This window comes from Jaculus jaculus, chromosome 2, assembly GCF_020740685.1.
Source record: "Jaculus jaculus isolate mJacJac1 chromosome 2, mJacJac1.mat.Y.cur, whole genome shotgun sequence".
NCBI classification, from domain to species: domain Eukaryota; kingdom Metazoa; phylum Chordata; class Mammalia; order Rodentia; family Dipodidae; genus Jaculus; species Jaculus jaculus.
Window position 1 is genome coordinate 59,342,987 of NC_059103.1, and position 16,410 is coordinate 59,359,396.

At 40.5% G+C, this 16,410-nt stretch overlaps 1 protein-coding gene and 1 pseudogene across 1 annotated transcript in view; both read left to right on the forward strand.

The window, feature by feature from the left end:
- The window catches only part of LOC123458745 (protein TsetseEP-like), a 45,590-nt gene extending 36,128 nt beyond the window's left edge, over positions 1 to 9,462 (forward strand). The window contains exons 2-4 of the mRNA XM_045143882.1: positions 2,514 to 2,579; positions 4,924 to 4,971; positions 8,694 to 9,462. Coding sequence (XP_044999817.1) covers positions 2,522 to 2,579; positions 4,924 to 4,971; positions 8,694 to 9,271 — 684 coding nt within the window. The 5' untranslated portion in view covers positions 2,514 to 2,521 and the 3' untranslated portion in view covers positions 9,272 to 9,462. The remainder of the gene's footprint in view (positions 1 to 2,513; positions 2,580 to 4,923; positions 4,972 to 8,693) is intronic.
- On the forward strand, positions 9,406 to 15,941 carry LOC123458661 (annotated as a pseudogene).
- Positions 15,942 to 16,410: the final 469 nt, after the last annotated feature.

The window sequence follows — 16,410 nt, forward strand, 5'->3', positions numbered from 1 at the left end:
TTTGTGTGGGTCACAGTTGCTGTCTGTGTGGGTGTTGTTTGGGTGGTTCATAGTCATTGTCTGTGTAAGTGTCATTTGGGTGGGTCACAGTCACTGTCTGTGTGGGTGTTGTTTGGGTGGTTCACAGTCACTGCCTGTGTGGGTGTCGTTTGTTGGTTTGCAGTCACTGTTTGGGCGTTGTTTGGGTGGGTCACAGTCACTGTCTGTGTGGGTGTCGTTTGGGTGGTTTGAAGTCACTGTCTGTGTAAGTGTCATTTGGGTGGGTCACAGTCACTGTGTGGGTGTCATTTGGGTGGTTCACGGTCACTGTCTGTGTGAGTGTCGTTTGTTTGTTTGCAGTCACTGTTTGGGCATTGTTTGGGTGGTTCTCAGTCACTGTCTGTGTGGGTGTCATTTGGGTGATTCACAGTCACTATGTGGGTGTTGTTTTGGTGGTTCATAGTCATTATCTGTGTAAGTGTTGTTTGGATGGTTCACAGTCACTGTGTGGGTGTCGTTTGGGTTGTTCACAGTTGTTCCAAGAAATTCATGGCTATTACTTTGAACCATCTGCCAATGAGAAAATCAGACCACCTTATGGGCTATTCCTTGGTCTCTCTCTTTTAAGTAGTTCTAAAGATTGCTGTCTATTGCCAAAAGGATTTGAGGGGATTCACAATAAAAACAGAGGTGAAAGAAATTTGGAACCTTTAAAAGAAGAATTAAAATAGCAATTATGGTCATACTTAAGAAATGAGGAAAGAAGTTGTACTGACAGCAGTGCCTAAGGCTCAAGGCCAGAGGAGGCCTTGAAGAGCTGGGCCTTCAGTGCTCTAGCCTTGCCTTTCCTTCTCTCTTGTCTTTTCTGAATACAAGTTGAGCATCCAAAATTGCCAAATCCTAAAATGCTCCAAAGTATGTAAGATTTTGGCTGTATGTGAGGACACTTTTTACCTCCAGTAGTGACAGTCAAAACATATGTTCAAACATATGTTTTATTGTACAAACTGACAAAGGCTATGTGTGTAAAGGTACATAAGAAACATATGTATATTGTATTTAGATTTGGATTTCATCCTTAGGTATCTCATACATATATGCAAAAATATAAAAGAAATGTAGTCTTTAGTCTTTTATTTAGTCCAAAGCATTTTTGATTAATATTTCTTTTGTGAGTTTCTAGTTGCTGAATTATGAACTACAGGGCTGGAGATAAAGGTTCTAGTCCTATTAACTTTTAATCATATTGACTGTACAGACCATAGACTCAAAGCCCTATCTGGATTACACTGCTTTTGTATTAGGAGGTATGGACAAGATCACTGGTTTTTAATCTTTGAAAGGAAACATCATAAAACTGTGTACTGGATAAATCTGACAAGTATCATTATGGATTAAGAGAGGTGATGAGAAATGTCATACTCTGGCACTTTGTCTCTGTAATGTAACACACCTACGGGCATTCTTTCTCTTAGTGTTGTGACCCAATATTCAGAGTTTTAGTCTATTTCCAAAGAAATATCAGCTAGACCAAGTTTGAAGGAAATTGTAAAAAATGCCAAGCCTGTATTCTGTGACTATGTGAATGAAGGTCACGAGAAACAAGGAAAGACTAAGACATAGTCACATTTTAAAAGTTTAGGATTCATGATGTCCACATACCTGATGTTCTGGATTGAGTCCTGCACAAAAAGTGATATTGGTGAGAGTACTGATGAAGAACATATGCAGTCTGGAGAAGCATGGTGTGAATACTGTTTTTACATATGACTGTGATGCCAGGGTCAGGGAAGACTGGGTCAACAGTGTACCAGAGCTCTCTATTTTACCTTGCCAACTTTTCTATAAATCTGTACTTATTTTGAAATAAAGAGCTAGGAGAAGCACCGGGATATAAGGTGAAATGTTATGAGGAATCTCAGTCTTTAGAGCACAGGGACATAGAGACCTATGAATTCAGCCTTCCTTTGTCTCTCATTGCTGCCTCTCCATCCTCAGACATACCTCTGAGGAACATTTGGGGAATGGAATAAAGAGGAATCCCAGGTAGAGGTGGGCAGTGAGGGCTGGGAAATTTGCAGAGCACTGTTGAAAGGAAGCAATGGGTAAGAGTACAGGATGGTGGGAACTTCAAAGAAGCTGAAGGGATTGGGAGGGAGGGAAGAGACAAAACCTGAAAGATGGCCATGAGGAATCCTTCTTGCTCCCATGCTTAGGGTGTGAACACAAGCCAGATAAACTAAGCTACCCTCAGAAGGGCCTATGGAGAAGCTGAGTTCTTAGAAAGAAGGACTTAGAGAATCTTTCTTGAAAGATACTTTGAAATATATTTGAGAAATGTGTTTGCCTTTTAACCAGCAATCTGCATTGAGTTTATCCCAATGCCATAAAATCACAGATAAATTTTTATTTCTCATTGTTGGATTTAATTTAGGTTGAAAGTGGTGGGTTTATGATTCATCGTTATTTCCATTGTTTTTGGTTTTACTTTGTTTCTAGTTTTTCTATGATAAGCATTTGTTGTTTTGAAACAGGATCAAATATGATGACCTCAAACTTGCCATCCTTCTGCCTCATCCTCCCGAGTACAGGAATGACAGGTGTGCATCACTATGTCCCATTTATATAAGCAATATTTTAAATGTCTACTTATGTGTATGTGGCATACATGTCTGTGTATGAATATTTATATGTATATGGGCACATGGGTGTGGGTGTGTGTGAACCTGCATGTGGACACCAGAGCTTTATGCTGGATGTTCTGCTAAGTCTCTTTCCACCTTATTTTTGAGATAGGTCCTGTCACTGAGCCTAGTGCTCATTGATAGGGCTAGACTAGCTAGTCAATAAGCTGTAGGAATTCTGTCTCTGACTCCCTAACACCAGGATTATAGGTGTTTGCCACCATACCTGGCATTTTATGTGGGTGACAGGGATATGAACTCATGTCCTCATGCTTGTGTGGCGAGCACTTTACCAACTGAACCATCTTTTAAAATAACATTTTAAATATTTTATTTAATTATTTTATTATTTATTTGAGAGAGAAAGAGAGGAGAGAAAGAGGTTGAGAGACAGAGAGACAGAGAGAGAGAGAGAGAGAGAGAGAGAGAGAGAGAGAGAGAGGGAGAGAGAAAGAGAGGGGGGAAAGAGAGAGAAAGGGAGGGAGAGAGGGAGGGAGAAAGAGAAAGAGAGAGAAGGAGAGAAGGGGAGAGAATGGGTATTCCAGGGCCTCCAGCCACTGCCAACAAACTCCAGATACATGTGCCACCTGTGCATCCAGTTTTATATAGGTACTAGGGAGTCAAACCTGGGGCCTTACACTTCATAGGCAAGTGACTTAATTGCTAAGTCATCTCTCAAGCCCTTGATAAGCATTTTTGAATGCAAAAAATAAAAAAAAAACATTTAAAATATAAGCAATCTATAGTGGTTGCAAGAGACCCACAAGATGAGCCTATTACTGAGACGTCCTAGCCTACTGCTTTCCCCCCAGCCCCAGAGATTTGGTGAGTTCAAAGTACTTCCTGATTTAACTGTGATTCCCTTAGGACTCAGTAAATGTCTTTGCTGAAATATTTAAGGATGTTCTAACCTACAGAGAATTGGTTACCTAGGTAACAGCTGCCACAGACAAAAATTAAATGCTGTCTAACTTTGGGCTTCCAACTTTTCACACATGAATTATACTTTAAACTAAAATGTTGGATTTATTTTCACCAATCTAAGCCTGACTTTTTAATTCCTCACTTATAGCAGCATAATATCAGTGCAGATAAGAATGAGGTTCTGTACCTCAAATGTGCAGTGATCTGATTACATTCTTTCTAGGGTCTAGAGGGTGGATGAAGGCTGTGCTATCCTGACAGTCAGCTGTGGGATAATTCTGGTTTATGGTGGCCTCTGATCTCACATGATTGTAAGAAAAACTAGCCCTCTCTTGAAACTCTTAGTTCTCCCTTTCTTCCCCCTTTGCTTCAATTTTCAGATTTCCCCAGTGGCAGCTTTTGACAGTTTAATCTGTATAATCAGTTCTCTTCAAGCTTCTCAAATTCCTTTCTCTGTAGTCGTCACTTCCCAAGCTGCTCAGGCCCATCTTTTTCATCCTGTGTGCCACATGTCAGGTCTTCAGAACAGCTTTGGTCAACTTACATGGCTGCTGGTTGCAACTGAGCTGAAGTGCTTATCTGTAAAAATATTTCTGTGTTAATTGTGCCAATGGCAGCATTGGCACCCAGGTATGCTTGTATAGAGCAGATGTGTTTAGCTGGCTGATGACAGGACAAAGACTCTCATAAACTTTTTGCAATATTTGAAATCAAAGCAGACTCACTGGATGAGATTTTAGCTGGCACAAATCTTCACAAAAGCTGCATTGCCTCTATTTATGTCATACCTGTATGCAGGAGTATTTTGTCTCACAAGAGGGCTGTACGTTGTACATAACCCGTGGTGGTTTAGAGTGAATATTCTTTTGTTGTTATTTCTATGAAAATTTCCAAAAGTAGCAGCTGCTGAGTAAGCTGAGCATGTCTACGTATTCGGCTGTTCAGAGTCCAGCTAGCAGTGCAGCTGGAGAAGATTGGTCACATTGCAACACCTAGTGTGGCAGAAGAAACACCTCACCTGTCACTTGCTATGAAGCTAGAGATGGATGGAGCTAAAGCACAAAATAACCCAAATAAACATGCTTTTCTTTTTGGGGAAGAAAGCAGGAAGATGAACATTGAACCTGTTGTCCTGTAATCTCAGAAAGTACAACAATGTTGGCATCAATTTCTGCATAATAAAAGCATAAATGTATTTTTAACAGGGCTAAATTCTACCTTAACCCATCAGAATGATTATGATTCAGCAATTCTTTTAGTGTAGATATCACATCAAAAGCTTGCAAGTTCTTTGATCAGGTTACTAATGTCTGGATTTTTTTTTTTTTAATTTTAGCATCTCTCAAGAACATCAGCAAGGATAAAAAAGTGGTTCCAACTTCTGGTAAGATAATACATTGTGTTTGATTATTTGTGGGGCTCTTGGACATGACACAGGGTGTGGCACCGATGACAGTTTGAATACCACTCTTTCCATGTAGTGTTGCCCCAGTAAGAATGGGTACACTGGGGCCACTTTATTCTTTATGCCACCTGTGCATTCACTAGCCTCTTGTGGCCACCTCCCTCTCCAGCATCCCGCAGCTCTGCCTTCATCCTTCCAAGCTGTTCTCTATAGCATATGGGTCATGCAACAAGTGAATATTTTAACTTAGCCTAGGGTGGGTGGGTGCTATCTGTCAGTTGTAGTTCATGTTAGGCTTTTCATGGTTCAGTTATGCATTTATTTTGATATTTTACTGCATTTCTCTTACTGATGTGAGAAAGAATGAGAGACAAAATTCTTGAGACTTGTGATAAGTTTGGGTTTCACACATTTAAAGGCCAATTAGGTTGTGGTTTGAGTTCTGAACGAAAGTTATAGAGAATACATGGGCAATGCCAGGAATATGTTGTTGATGGCTGCATTTACAAGGCAATATGAACTCAGGAATTTATGAAAATGCATTTTAATATATGTTTATATATCATAAATATGCTAAGCTACAATGTTGCACACATTTGTGTCACATATCATATTAATATGTTATTAATATAAGCACATGTTAATATCTTAATTTTATTCTTCTCTTGTGCATCCTAATTTTATATATCTTTAGGAAGTCTATGTGTGTGGGTTCAGGGAAGTGCTGGTTCAGTCATGATTTATTCCTTTATTCTTTCATTTATCAACTCTTCTGTGTTTCTTCATGTGCTCATTGTACTTGAGAAATAAAGATGAGTAAGACACAAGTCCTGCCTCAGCTACTCACAGCCTATGAGAGAGCCTGATTTTCAGCAGAGCCACACCTGTACTCACCAGGCATGGCTCAGAGTGGCAGGGCATGCTTCAAGGAAGGTAGGATTTGCAGAGTACTATTAGCACTTGGACCACAGCCCTCTTGACTTCTGCCTGACATGTAATCCTAGATGACATGTGTCAGTCCTTATTTCTTCTTTTGACTCACTTATTTTTTGCTATGTAAGATTTTATGTGACACTGGATATCATGTCACATAGGCATTGATTTTCCTACTCAAAATGTGATTTTAGATAGCACCATAATTCTATAGTTCTCAAAGCCCCACATTTTTATCTCTATTTCCTTTCATCGAATTCCTGGAAGGGGGGGCAGGATCTCACTTTAGCCCAGGATGACCTGGAACTTTATAGCTCAGGCTGGCCTTGAACTCAACTGAGTTCCTTCTATCTCAACCTCTTGTGTGCTGGGATTATAAACATGAGCCACTATGCCTGGCTTCTCCTTAGTTTTCAAGAGACAATTCTCTGAAACATAAAAGGAAGGGGACTGTGTCTAAAGTTAATCTGAAAGCAGGACTCCAATGTCATTAATTGTTCTTAAACTGTAAAACCAAGTATGGGGCTGGAGAGATCACTTAGTGGTTAAGGTGCTTGCCTGCAAAATCTAAGAACTCATGTTTAATCTCCAGGTCCCAAGTTGCCAGATGCAGTGATGTAAGCACACAGTATTATACATGTGCTCAAGGGGGGCACATGCATCTGGGGTTCATATGCATTGGCAGAAGGCCCTGGTGCACCCATTCTCTCTTTCTCTTTCTCACTCCCCCCCCCCCAAAAAAAGAATACAAAACAAAAACAAGTATGGGGCTACTCATCCTGGACTAGATGTTGTACTGATGGTGGAGGAAATGCCTGTGTGGGGGGCTCACTCTGCTGTTGTCTGAAAGCTTGTTTATGCTGGGCAGAGCACAGGTGTACAGCTAGAGGGTCTCCTACACTGACTGGTAAAGTGGAAGAGAGCATCAGACACATGGGAACAGAGTGCCCTGAGAACAATGGCCAGGATGGTGAAGCTCATTATAAAGAAGACCTGTGAAGGATCTGCAGGGATTTACCAGGCAGATAGCATAGAGAAAGGGGCTGTGGGCAGAAGGGTCAGTGTTCAGCTGCATGGAAGAGTCACTGAGACTCTTGAGAGGCATGGCTGATCTGGTGCAGAACCAAAAGCAAGTGTTTGGGACAGGACCAGCCTGTGGGAAGAAGGTAAATCAGACACGGTGCATCTGTCATGTCAGTGAGTTGGGTGAGGCTGAGTTGTACTAAGGAACATCAACCACATCTTAGTGGCTGTCGTAGCAGGTTTCTTTCATGATTACAGAAAGCCCATTGTGAGTTTGCAGCTTTAGTGCTCAGCTGTCCTTTGGGTGACCCAGGAACGCTTGGTGCTGTGATGCTACCATGTTCAGCCTCTGGCCTCTGAATCTGATGCAGGAGAGGAAAGGAGATGGAAGGTAGTCACATTAGACACTCAATCCTATCCAACCGAAGGGATAAATTGTGGCTCACATCCCTTTGGACAGAATCACTTATTTAGTCCAGGTGGCTGGGAACACAAAGTGAGTGGCCAGCTGGTCATTGCTGGAAGGCTTTCATTTGCCATCCTAAGAATTTGGGTCTTTACCCTATGAGTAATGTTAAAGCAGATGGTTGACCAAATTTATATCTTTAAAAGATGGCCTGCTAGTAAGGGAAGATGTAAATAACTATTAGATGGACCCCACAGTATTCTGTCACACAAAGGGCCCTGCGCCCAGGCAGTAGGGTAGACAGGGGCTAATAGGCTGCTGGGAGTAGACCAAATGGTTCAGAGATGGACATAGTGGACATGAGGGCAAAGGATATGCTAGAATTGAATTTTTGATTTGAGGTCTAGGCATTGCTTCTAAAGACAGGAAGAACATGTCTTGGAGTAAAGGTTATATATAAACATGCATCTGGCATGGTGGCACATGCCTTTAATCCCAGCACTCGGGAGGCAGAGGTAGGTGGTTTACCATGAGTTCAAGGCCACCCTGAGACTACATAGTAAATTCCAGGTCAGCCTGGGCTAGAGTGAGACCCTACCTTGAAAAACCAAAAAAATAAAAATAAAAATAAAAAAAACAAAAAACTATAAACATGCTAAGTCTTACACGTGTCCATTGGGTTACCTCCCTGAGATTCTATGAGGCATCTTTTTTGTGTTATTTCAAAGCAGGGGAGAGTTTGCTTTCACATACATGCTCTGATTTCCTCAGTGGAATGGCACTTATCTCTGTAGGAGTCCCTGTGGCCTGGTACCTGAGGCTTTCTGGGAGAGTTCATGTGCCCAGGCATTCTTACTGAGTTCTGAAGGCTGTTTCCCATGTGTTGGTATCTATTGTGGAGGACATAGGTTCTGATTGTCTTATGCTCCCATTTCTTTACTAAAAAGTTAGTAAGAGTACCTTTCTTATCTCAGTGACTCATATACAAAGCAAGTCTTTCCTGTGACTTTTGAATGTTTCAGTGATTAATAGATTATATCTATTCAGTTAATACCTGGTGGTGTACTTTTCATTCTTCCCAGGCTTCTTGATTCTGTCTCATCTTACCTAGTTTATGCTTATTTGAGATCATGTTTCTACATGACAATAAAAGTAATCATACATCCTAAAGAACATTTTGAATGTAATACCCTGTATGAAAATTATTTCATTGCCACTATCACTACTGAATCCCTGATATGGTAGAATCATTTGTCTTTATATATGATTTATTTCAGTGGGTTTAGATGGATACTATGTTTATTGGTGATTTTGTTTTATTTTGTTTGCTGAAAACAAGAAAAAGAACAGCAAGACATTCTAAAGAAAAAAACTATACCTGTGCTGCTAGAAACTTCAGTAGAAACAGAAGTCCAAAGAGAACCACCAGTGGCACAAGAGTCACAAGAAGAATTATCACCAAGACCAGAAAACCAAATGCTAGAACAAGAATCTCCTGAACAGTCATCCTTGGGACAAACTCTTCAAGAAGAGATAACTGAGCAACAAGAATTCAGTAGAGAGTCATCCTTGGGACCACCATCCCCAGAACAAAGACTTGAGCAACAAGAATCCCCTGAGCAGTCATCCTTGGGACCACCATCCCCAGAACAAAGTCCTGAGCAACAAAAGTCCTCTGAGCAGTCATCCTTGGGACCACCATCCCCAGAACAAAGACCTGAGCAACAAGAATCCCCTGAGCAGTCATCCTTGGGGCCACCATCCCCAGAACAAAGACCTGAGCAACACGAATCCCCTGAGCAGTCATCCTTGGGGCTACCATCCCCAGAACAAAGACCTGAGCAACAAGAATCTCCTGAGCAGTCATCCTTGGGGCTACCATCCCCAGAACAAAGACTCGAGGGTTCTGAGCAATGACAATCCCCTTTATGATCTTCCTTGTGACTGCCATCTCAAGAACATTTACCCAAGCAACGAGAATCCCCTGAACTGGTATCCTTGAGACAACAATCTCAAAAACAGATAACTCAGGGACAAAATGTCAGACAACCATGCAAGCAAAATATCAGCCAGTAGAGAGGAGCAACAGTTAGAAACTAGAAAGCACCACAGGCAAATGAAAATAAAATTAGACATTTTTATCACAATATGCTGAGGCATGACAGTAGAGTATTAAAATTGTGGATGTCATGTTTTGATGACCAGACTTAAAGTTTAAAAAATACATAAGATTTAATTCATCTGGAATACCTTCCCTGCTGCTTAATTGTACAGCTAGAAGGGGTGGCTGTGTCCCTGCTGGCTGGCATGGGCCTTCCCTTCTTGGCATGTCAGTCCGTACCTCATATCCAACTGGGACTGGACCACAGTCCAGTTTTCAAATGGTCCACATCACACACAGTTATGAACTGAGGTTCATTTCCCCCATTAGGTAGTTAAAGCATTTTATAATACTTATATTTATAAGCAAAAACACATACATTACAACATACATCGTATGTATGCATATGTGTACACACATACTATTTTTTTTTTGTTTGCCTGAGGCAGAGTCTCACCGTAGCCCAGAATGACTTGTAATCTAGGCTACTCTCAAATTCACAGTGCTCCTCCTACCTCAGCCCCCTGCATGCCAGGATTATGATGTGAGCCACCATACCCATTATATACGTCTGGAATAGACAGTGGAACATGGTGGTTAGAGGAATGAAATCTCAAGTTTGACTATACTGTTTGGCTTCTTCATTCATTAAGTATGGAAACTAGGCTGTGCCTTATTAATTCATCTATAAATTGAGCTAATGATATCCTTGACTCATAAGTTCTTGGGCAATTACTAATCATAAAATACGTAGTACTGGACACACAGAAGATGCTAAGAAATTGAGCTTTACTGTTACTTCATCTTCTTACTGGAAGAGATTATATTATTCTCCCTAGATGCAAATATGATTATTACATTTGACTCTTTTTGGCAAACTAGGCTTCTTGACTGTAGAACAAATATGGAAACCTAGCTTTGGGACTGTTAATGTCTACTTAAAGATCTAGTCAGTTCTTCATGTGCGAGTTAGTTACATTACTCTCCTGGGAGAAGAAAGCAAGCTGTTGCTCACCATATTCAATTTCTGGGCTCAGCGATTGCATTCATTATACTTTACAGAACAAATTTGTAATCAGAAACCAGCTCCATTTCATGGTTGGCTGGTTTTGGCTAATAAGCTTCTGGTTGAAAGCCCATCTTCTCTGAATTAGCTCTGTTGTAGTCACCTACTTTGGTGACCTGTCCTGTTGTCCAAGGCCTATGGTAGAGACTAGCATGAGGCTGTGGAAGGAGAAAGCATCAGGGCAAGGCACTGGGCATGAGTGTGCAGTCCACTCTTAGCCAACCTCATGGACCAGAGCCCTTCTCTTTCTTCTACATGTTAACTGTCTGCTGTAAAGTGGCATCATAGGCTTCTAGACAAAGTAAGCTTTCACAAGGCTCACAGTAGACATTGTTCCTTGGGTCACAGGTCAGGGCAGGAAACACGCTTAAAGTCCCCATGGGTCTTGTAGGTAGTAGACATGGAACTTTGGCTCTTGGTTTTCATTTTAATTAAAAAAAAGTCTATTTGTGAGGAGAGAGAGAGATAGGATATGAATGAGTGTACCAGGGCCTCTTACCATTGTAAACAGACTTCAGATGCATGTGCTTCTTAGTACATTGGGCTTTACATGGATACTGGGGAATTGAACCCAGGCTGGGAATGCTTTGTAAGCAAATGCCTTTAACCACTAAGTCGTCTCCCCAGCTCAATTTTTTCTTAAATTTATTTTTTTAAACTTTTTATTGATAACTTCTATAATGTAGACAATGTACCAGTATCATAATCACCTCTCAACACTCCCTTTTCCCCCTTCCTAACACCCCTTCACTGAATCCCTTCTTCTTTCCAACAAGCTTCTCTTCTCTTTGATGTCATCATTTCCCCCTCCTATTATGCAAGTTTTTGTAGGTAACATCAGCCACTGTGTGGTCATGAATATCAAGGCCACTTTGTGTCTGCATGACAGCATTGTAAGCAGTCTTCCCTTGCTTTGGCTCTCACATTCTCTCTGCCACCTCTTCTGCAATGGTCCTTGAGCCTTATTTCTCATTTAGTACTGAACAAACACTGTACTGTCACTTCTTCTCAGTACTTTGGCTATTTTTGAGTCACCCTAGTAGTCACCGCCATCTGAAGAGAAACTTCTGTAAGCAAAAGTGAGAGTAGCATTAGTATATAGGCCTAAACATAAGTTTTTAGGGGGCAGTTTGGTGGTCATAATAAGTCCATTTAGTCAGAAAACAGTAGCAATTACCCCCTAGGATTTAAGAACAACTCATCCATAGGCTTTTGACTAGGTTTTTAGTACCAGGCATGAATTTCTACCCACAGAGTGGGCCTTAAATCCAACCAGAGAATAGTTAGTTTTCCCCCCAAAAGACATGCCACCCATTGCATCAATTGGTACATTCCACCTGGCTGGCCAACTGCAAAGCTTGTGGGACCCATTGTTGGTTAAGACTTTAGATGATTTTTCTTCTCCCAAAGACTGCATGAAATTTAATTTTAGGCCTATAATAATACCCAACCTGTTTGTAAGTCAAATCAAAGTGTTTTACTGGATCCAGGTGTGGTGGTGCACACCTTTAATCCCAGCACTCGGGAGGCAGAATTCGAGGCCACCCTGAGACTGCTCAGTTAATTCCAGGTCAGCCTGGGCCAGAGTGAGACCCCATCTCAAAAAAAAAAAAAAAAAAAATGGCATTCAAACAAGAATTCTTGATGATCAAATTTTCTAAATATTCCAACTTAACTTTTTAAAAATATTATTTGAATTTCTACTCTATAAATTAATTCTGGGGTGCTTCCTTTTGCCAACTCTTTAAAAAGTGTTTATTCCCAAAGAAAATAGTTTTCCTGTTGCTCAAGCATTTGTAGTTGCCAGGAAACATCAGGAAATAGGCGCATAGATGGTCAGGAAAGTGGAAAGTGTTAAATTATCAGGTGGACACATTTTACATAAACTGCTGTAAATTAAGGTAAATCTCACATGTACTGTGTTGAGTAGAATTGTCTTTTTTTTTTTTTTTAATAATCATGTGCCTGCATGGTCACTAGAGGCACAGTGGCATCTTAGCCAAATCAGCACATCTAGCGAAAGTAAACCAGGCATGGGTTTTTGAGGATTACATTGACAACGGTATTCTGTCTGAGATACAGCCATGTAGATTGGTATATGCTTGTCCCTCAAAATGGGTTTTGAAATTATTTTTGGTACAGCCTGAGAATCTTATCACATCAAAACTGTCTGCAAAGGAAAAGTGGAGCCTTACTGCTAGCTCCTCTCCAGTTTTCGCTATGCTTCATACTGTTTGTGGTTTCCTTTCCTAGGCTGTATTAGAGGTGTGGATTTTCATGCATGCATGGGAAACCCATTTTTCCTGCTTCAACAAGATTTTCAGTGATTCTTTCTCAGGTACTTATGAGTATCCTCTTAACCTAATGAGAGAGATGATCTTCATGAGCTCAGAACTAAAATTCTCCTGAGTTATGAAGATTCTATATCCTATGTAAATTGCCTAAGTAGAGATTTTTAGGGAGAAGTTAATGATCATTGTTAGTTTTTGTTTTTAAATTTTAAGTCTTACCCTTGCCCTTGGTCTGGCATAAATGATGGGACTTTGGTAAGGGAGGAAGTAAGTTAGAGGTAGCTCACAAGAACCTGTTCTCTCTAGATAGTGTATTTTACACAGTATTCAAACATGTTATTATTTCTGACCATTCTAGAATATAATTACTCGTGTGTGGTTCTAACATCAACTTTTGACATCGGGAACTAGGGCTATCGGTGTCTGGTGGCTCTCTCAGCTGTCAGACGCTCAGGGACCTGTGCTCTGAGTACTCCACAAGGCTGTGACAGGTCACACTGTGTAGCACAACCCTTGGGGTAGCATGAGGTCCCTCTGGGGCTCCAGGCTAATGCAACTGTGTGGTATGTGGACTTGACTTTGTCAAGAAGCTCTCTGTGCACCTTGCTTTGCTATTTCAAATGTAAATCAGATAATAAACAAGTAGCTTCTTACATTGAAAAACAAAAGAGTTTTCCTGGGGTAGAATAGAGTCATATTAATTTAATGGACTTTTTTCTTTAAATTAGGAAATACTGTAGTAGATGCTCTCCACTCTGGGGCTTATTTTTGGAGTGGCCTAAATGTCAGGGGCACAGCTTGAATAACTCAATAGTTACTCAGCATTGTAATTGAGCAAAAAGTACAAACACAAAAGGCCATGTATGGTGTCTTAGCATAGTTAAAGTCTAGGAGCCAAGGGTTGGAAAGAGATAAAGGTAGAAGACACACACACAGGGGCACAGTGTAGGGTATGCTTTTTTTTTTTTTTTTTTTTTTAGCAACTGAAGTGGGCAGTCAGTAACACTAAGCAAAAGAACTAATTAAAAATTATTATTATATTAATTTTGCTTTTTCCTAGGTAGGGTCTCACTCTGGCCCAGGCTGACCTAAAATTCGCTCTGTAGTTTGAGGATGGCCTGGAACTCACAGTGTTCCTCTTACCTCTGTCTCCTGAGTGTTGGGTGTGCCAGCACACTTGGCTTCAAAAGCTAATTTTTTAAATTACTTATTTACTTATTTGTTTATTTAAGAGCAACAGACAGAGAGAGAAAAAGGCAGATATATAGAGAGAATGGGCATGCCAGGGCCTGCAGCTACTGCAAAGCCCCTTGTGCGTCTGGCTTACATGGGTCCTGGGGAATCGAGCCTCGAACTGGGGTCCTTAGGCTTCAGAGGCAAGTGCTTAACTGGTAATCCATCTCTCCATCCTGAAAAGCTAATTGTAAATTAAGTTGTCAAGGTTGGTTTTTGTGTGGCCCATTTTTCTGTTTGCTACTCTGCAGATACTGGGTTCTGTCTTGCTTCCCAACAGAATCTAGGCTGTATCAGAAGTCCTAGCTCCTACTATACCTGGAAGTAGACTGTGGACAAATCACAGCCTGGAGAAGTTTTCTGTTAATCTACTTTCCTGTGTCTTTCAGATTACCTGGGAGTGGAAACCAATAAATTAACTCAGTCCCTTCATATCGACTTGAAGTCAGTTTTTCTACAGTCCTGGGGTTTCTATCTCCTATGTGGACATTTAACACCGAGAAAATCACATCTGGGATGAGGTGAAAGCCCCACAGCCCACAGTGGCATCTTCTTGAAAGCTAGAGACAAGGGTTCTGGTTGAGTCCATTATTCTTCTTTTTAGCAAACATGTAAAAGAAGTGAATGCTGTTTTTTCAAGCCTCACTATAATCATTCAGAAAACTAGAATTTGAAATCACTAGGGTTTATTTCCCAGTCATTGATTATTTACTTGGAATATATATGGGGAGATATGTTTAGTTTTCATGCAACATGAAGTTTTCACAAAAAGAGGCTATGTGAAGTTAAGGGTATGAATATGTTTTGCCTTCTACATGGTAAAGGGAAAAATATAGAGGGTTAGCTGTGACAAGGGTTTTTATTAATTATTTACTTACTTTTATGAAGGTCAAAATAATGCTCATGTGGCCTTATTAGACTTTATACACAACATATGCAAAATAATCAATCAATAATCATCTTCTATTTAGCAAGGTTTTTAATCTCATCAAGTTATGTGGGCCTCCAAATCAGTCTGTTCATCTATAGGCATTTGAAGTTTATTATACCAAGATGTGTGTGGCATTTGTCTCTATTTTGTTGAATTCTTGTCACATCTAAGAAATCTGAAGGCTGAAAACCTTTATATTTTGGTGAAAATGCCAATAACAAGGTTAAATTTTCACAACTGAATTGTAAATATCTTTATTTCATTCTAAGTGCCTACTGCCAACATTGTTCTGAAGTTCATATTGCCTTTTGAAAATAACTAGGTTTGGCCTGGAGAGATGGCTTAGTGGTTAAGGCACTTGCCTGCAAAGCTAAAGGATCCAGGTTTGATTCCTCAGGACCCATGTAAAGCCAGATGCACAAGGTAACACATGTATCTGGAGTTCATTTGTAGTGGCTAGAGGCCCTGGCATGCCCATTCTCTCTTTCTGTCTATCTGCCTCTTTCTCAAATAAATAAAAATAAGACAATTTTTTTAAAAAGTGGCCTTCCTCTTTTCTGCCATTTTGGGTCCCATGGAGGCCTGCTAGGAATAGGACTTCTAAAAGGCAAATATATCTGGAAGGCTCTGGTGCAAGGCCATTTTTTTTTTTTTTTTTTTTGGCTATAAGTGGGGTCTCTGGAACCAAAGGGAGCACCCAGCTCTTCTTATAATTGAAGATGTTTATGCCCGAGATGAAACTGAATTCTACTTGGGCAAGAGATGTACTTTGTATACAAAACCAAAAACGCAATACTCTTGTTGGCAAATGTAATAAAACAAGAGTAATCTGGGAAAAGATAACTTGGACCCACGGAAACAGTGGCATGGTTCGAGCCAAATCCCAAAGCAACCTTCCAGTGGAGGCCACTGGACACCAGATCCATGTGATGCTGTACCCTTCAAGGATTTAAGAAAAGTAAATAGAGGTGTATTTGTGCTCTAGTATTTCTAAGTGCCTTAAAAAACTTTCTGTCCTTGAGCTGAAGAGATGGCACAGTGGTTAAAGACACTTACCTGCAAAGCCTGAAGGCCTGGGTTCGATTTCCCAATGCCCAAGGAAAGCCAGAAGCACAAAGTGAAAAAAAAAAAAATCCAAAAAACAAAAAGAAAGCAACTAGGTTTTATGCGTCGTAGGATCCACTTTTTTTGTGTATACTGGGGATTGAACCTAGGGTCTGTGCAAGTTAGAAAAGTGATTTACCACTGACCTATATCTCCAGCCTCCCTTTGAAAGTTTGAGGTAGGGTCTTAGTAATTTTCCCATGGTGGTCTTCAACTTGCAATATGCCTTGTTTCAATCTCTGGAGTAACTGGGATTGCAAGTGTTACTATGGAACCAGGGTTCTTAGTCTCGCTAATAAAAGAATTTATTAGCAGACTGAAAGTAAACTT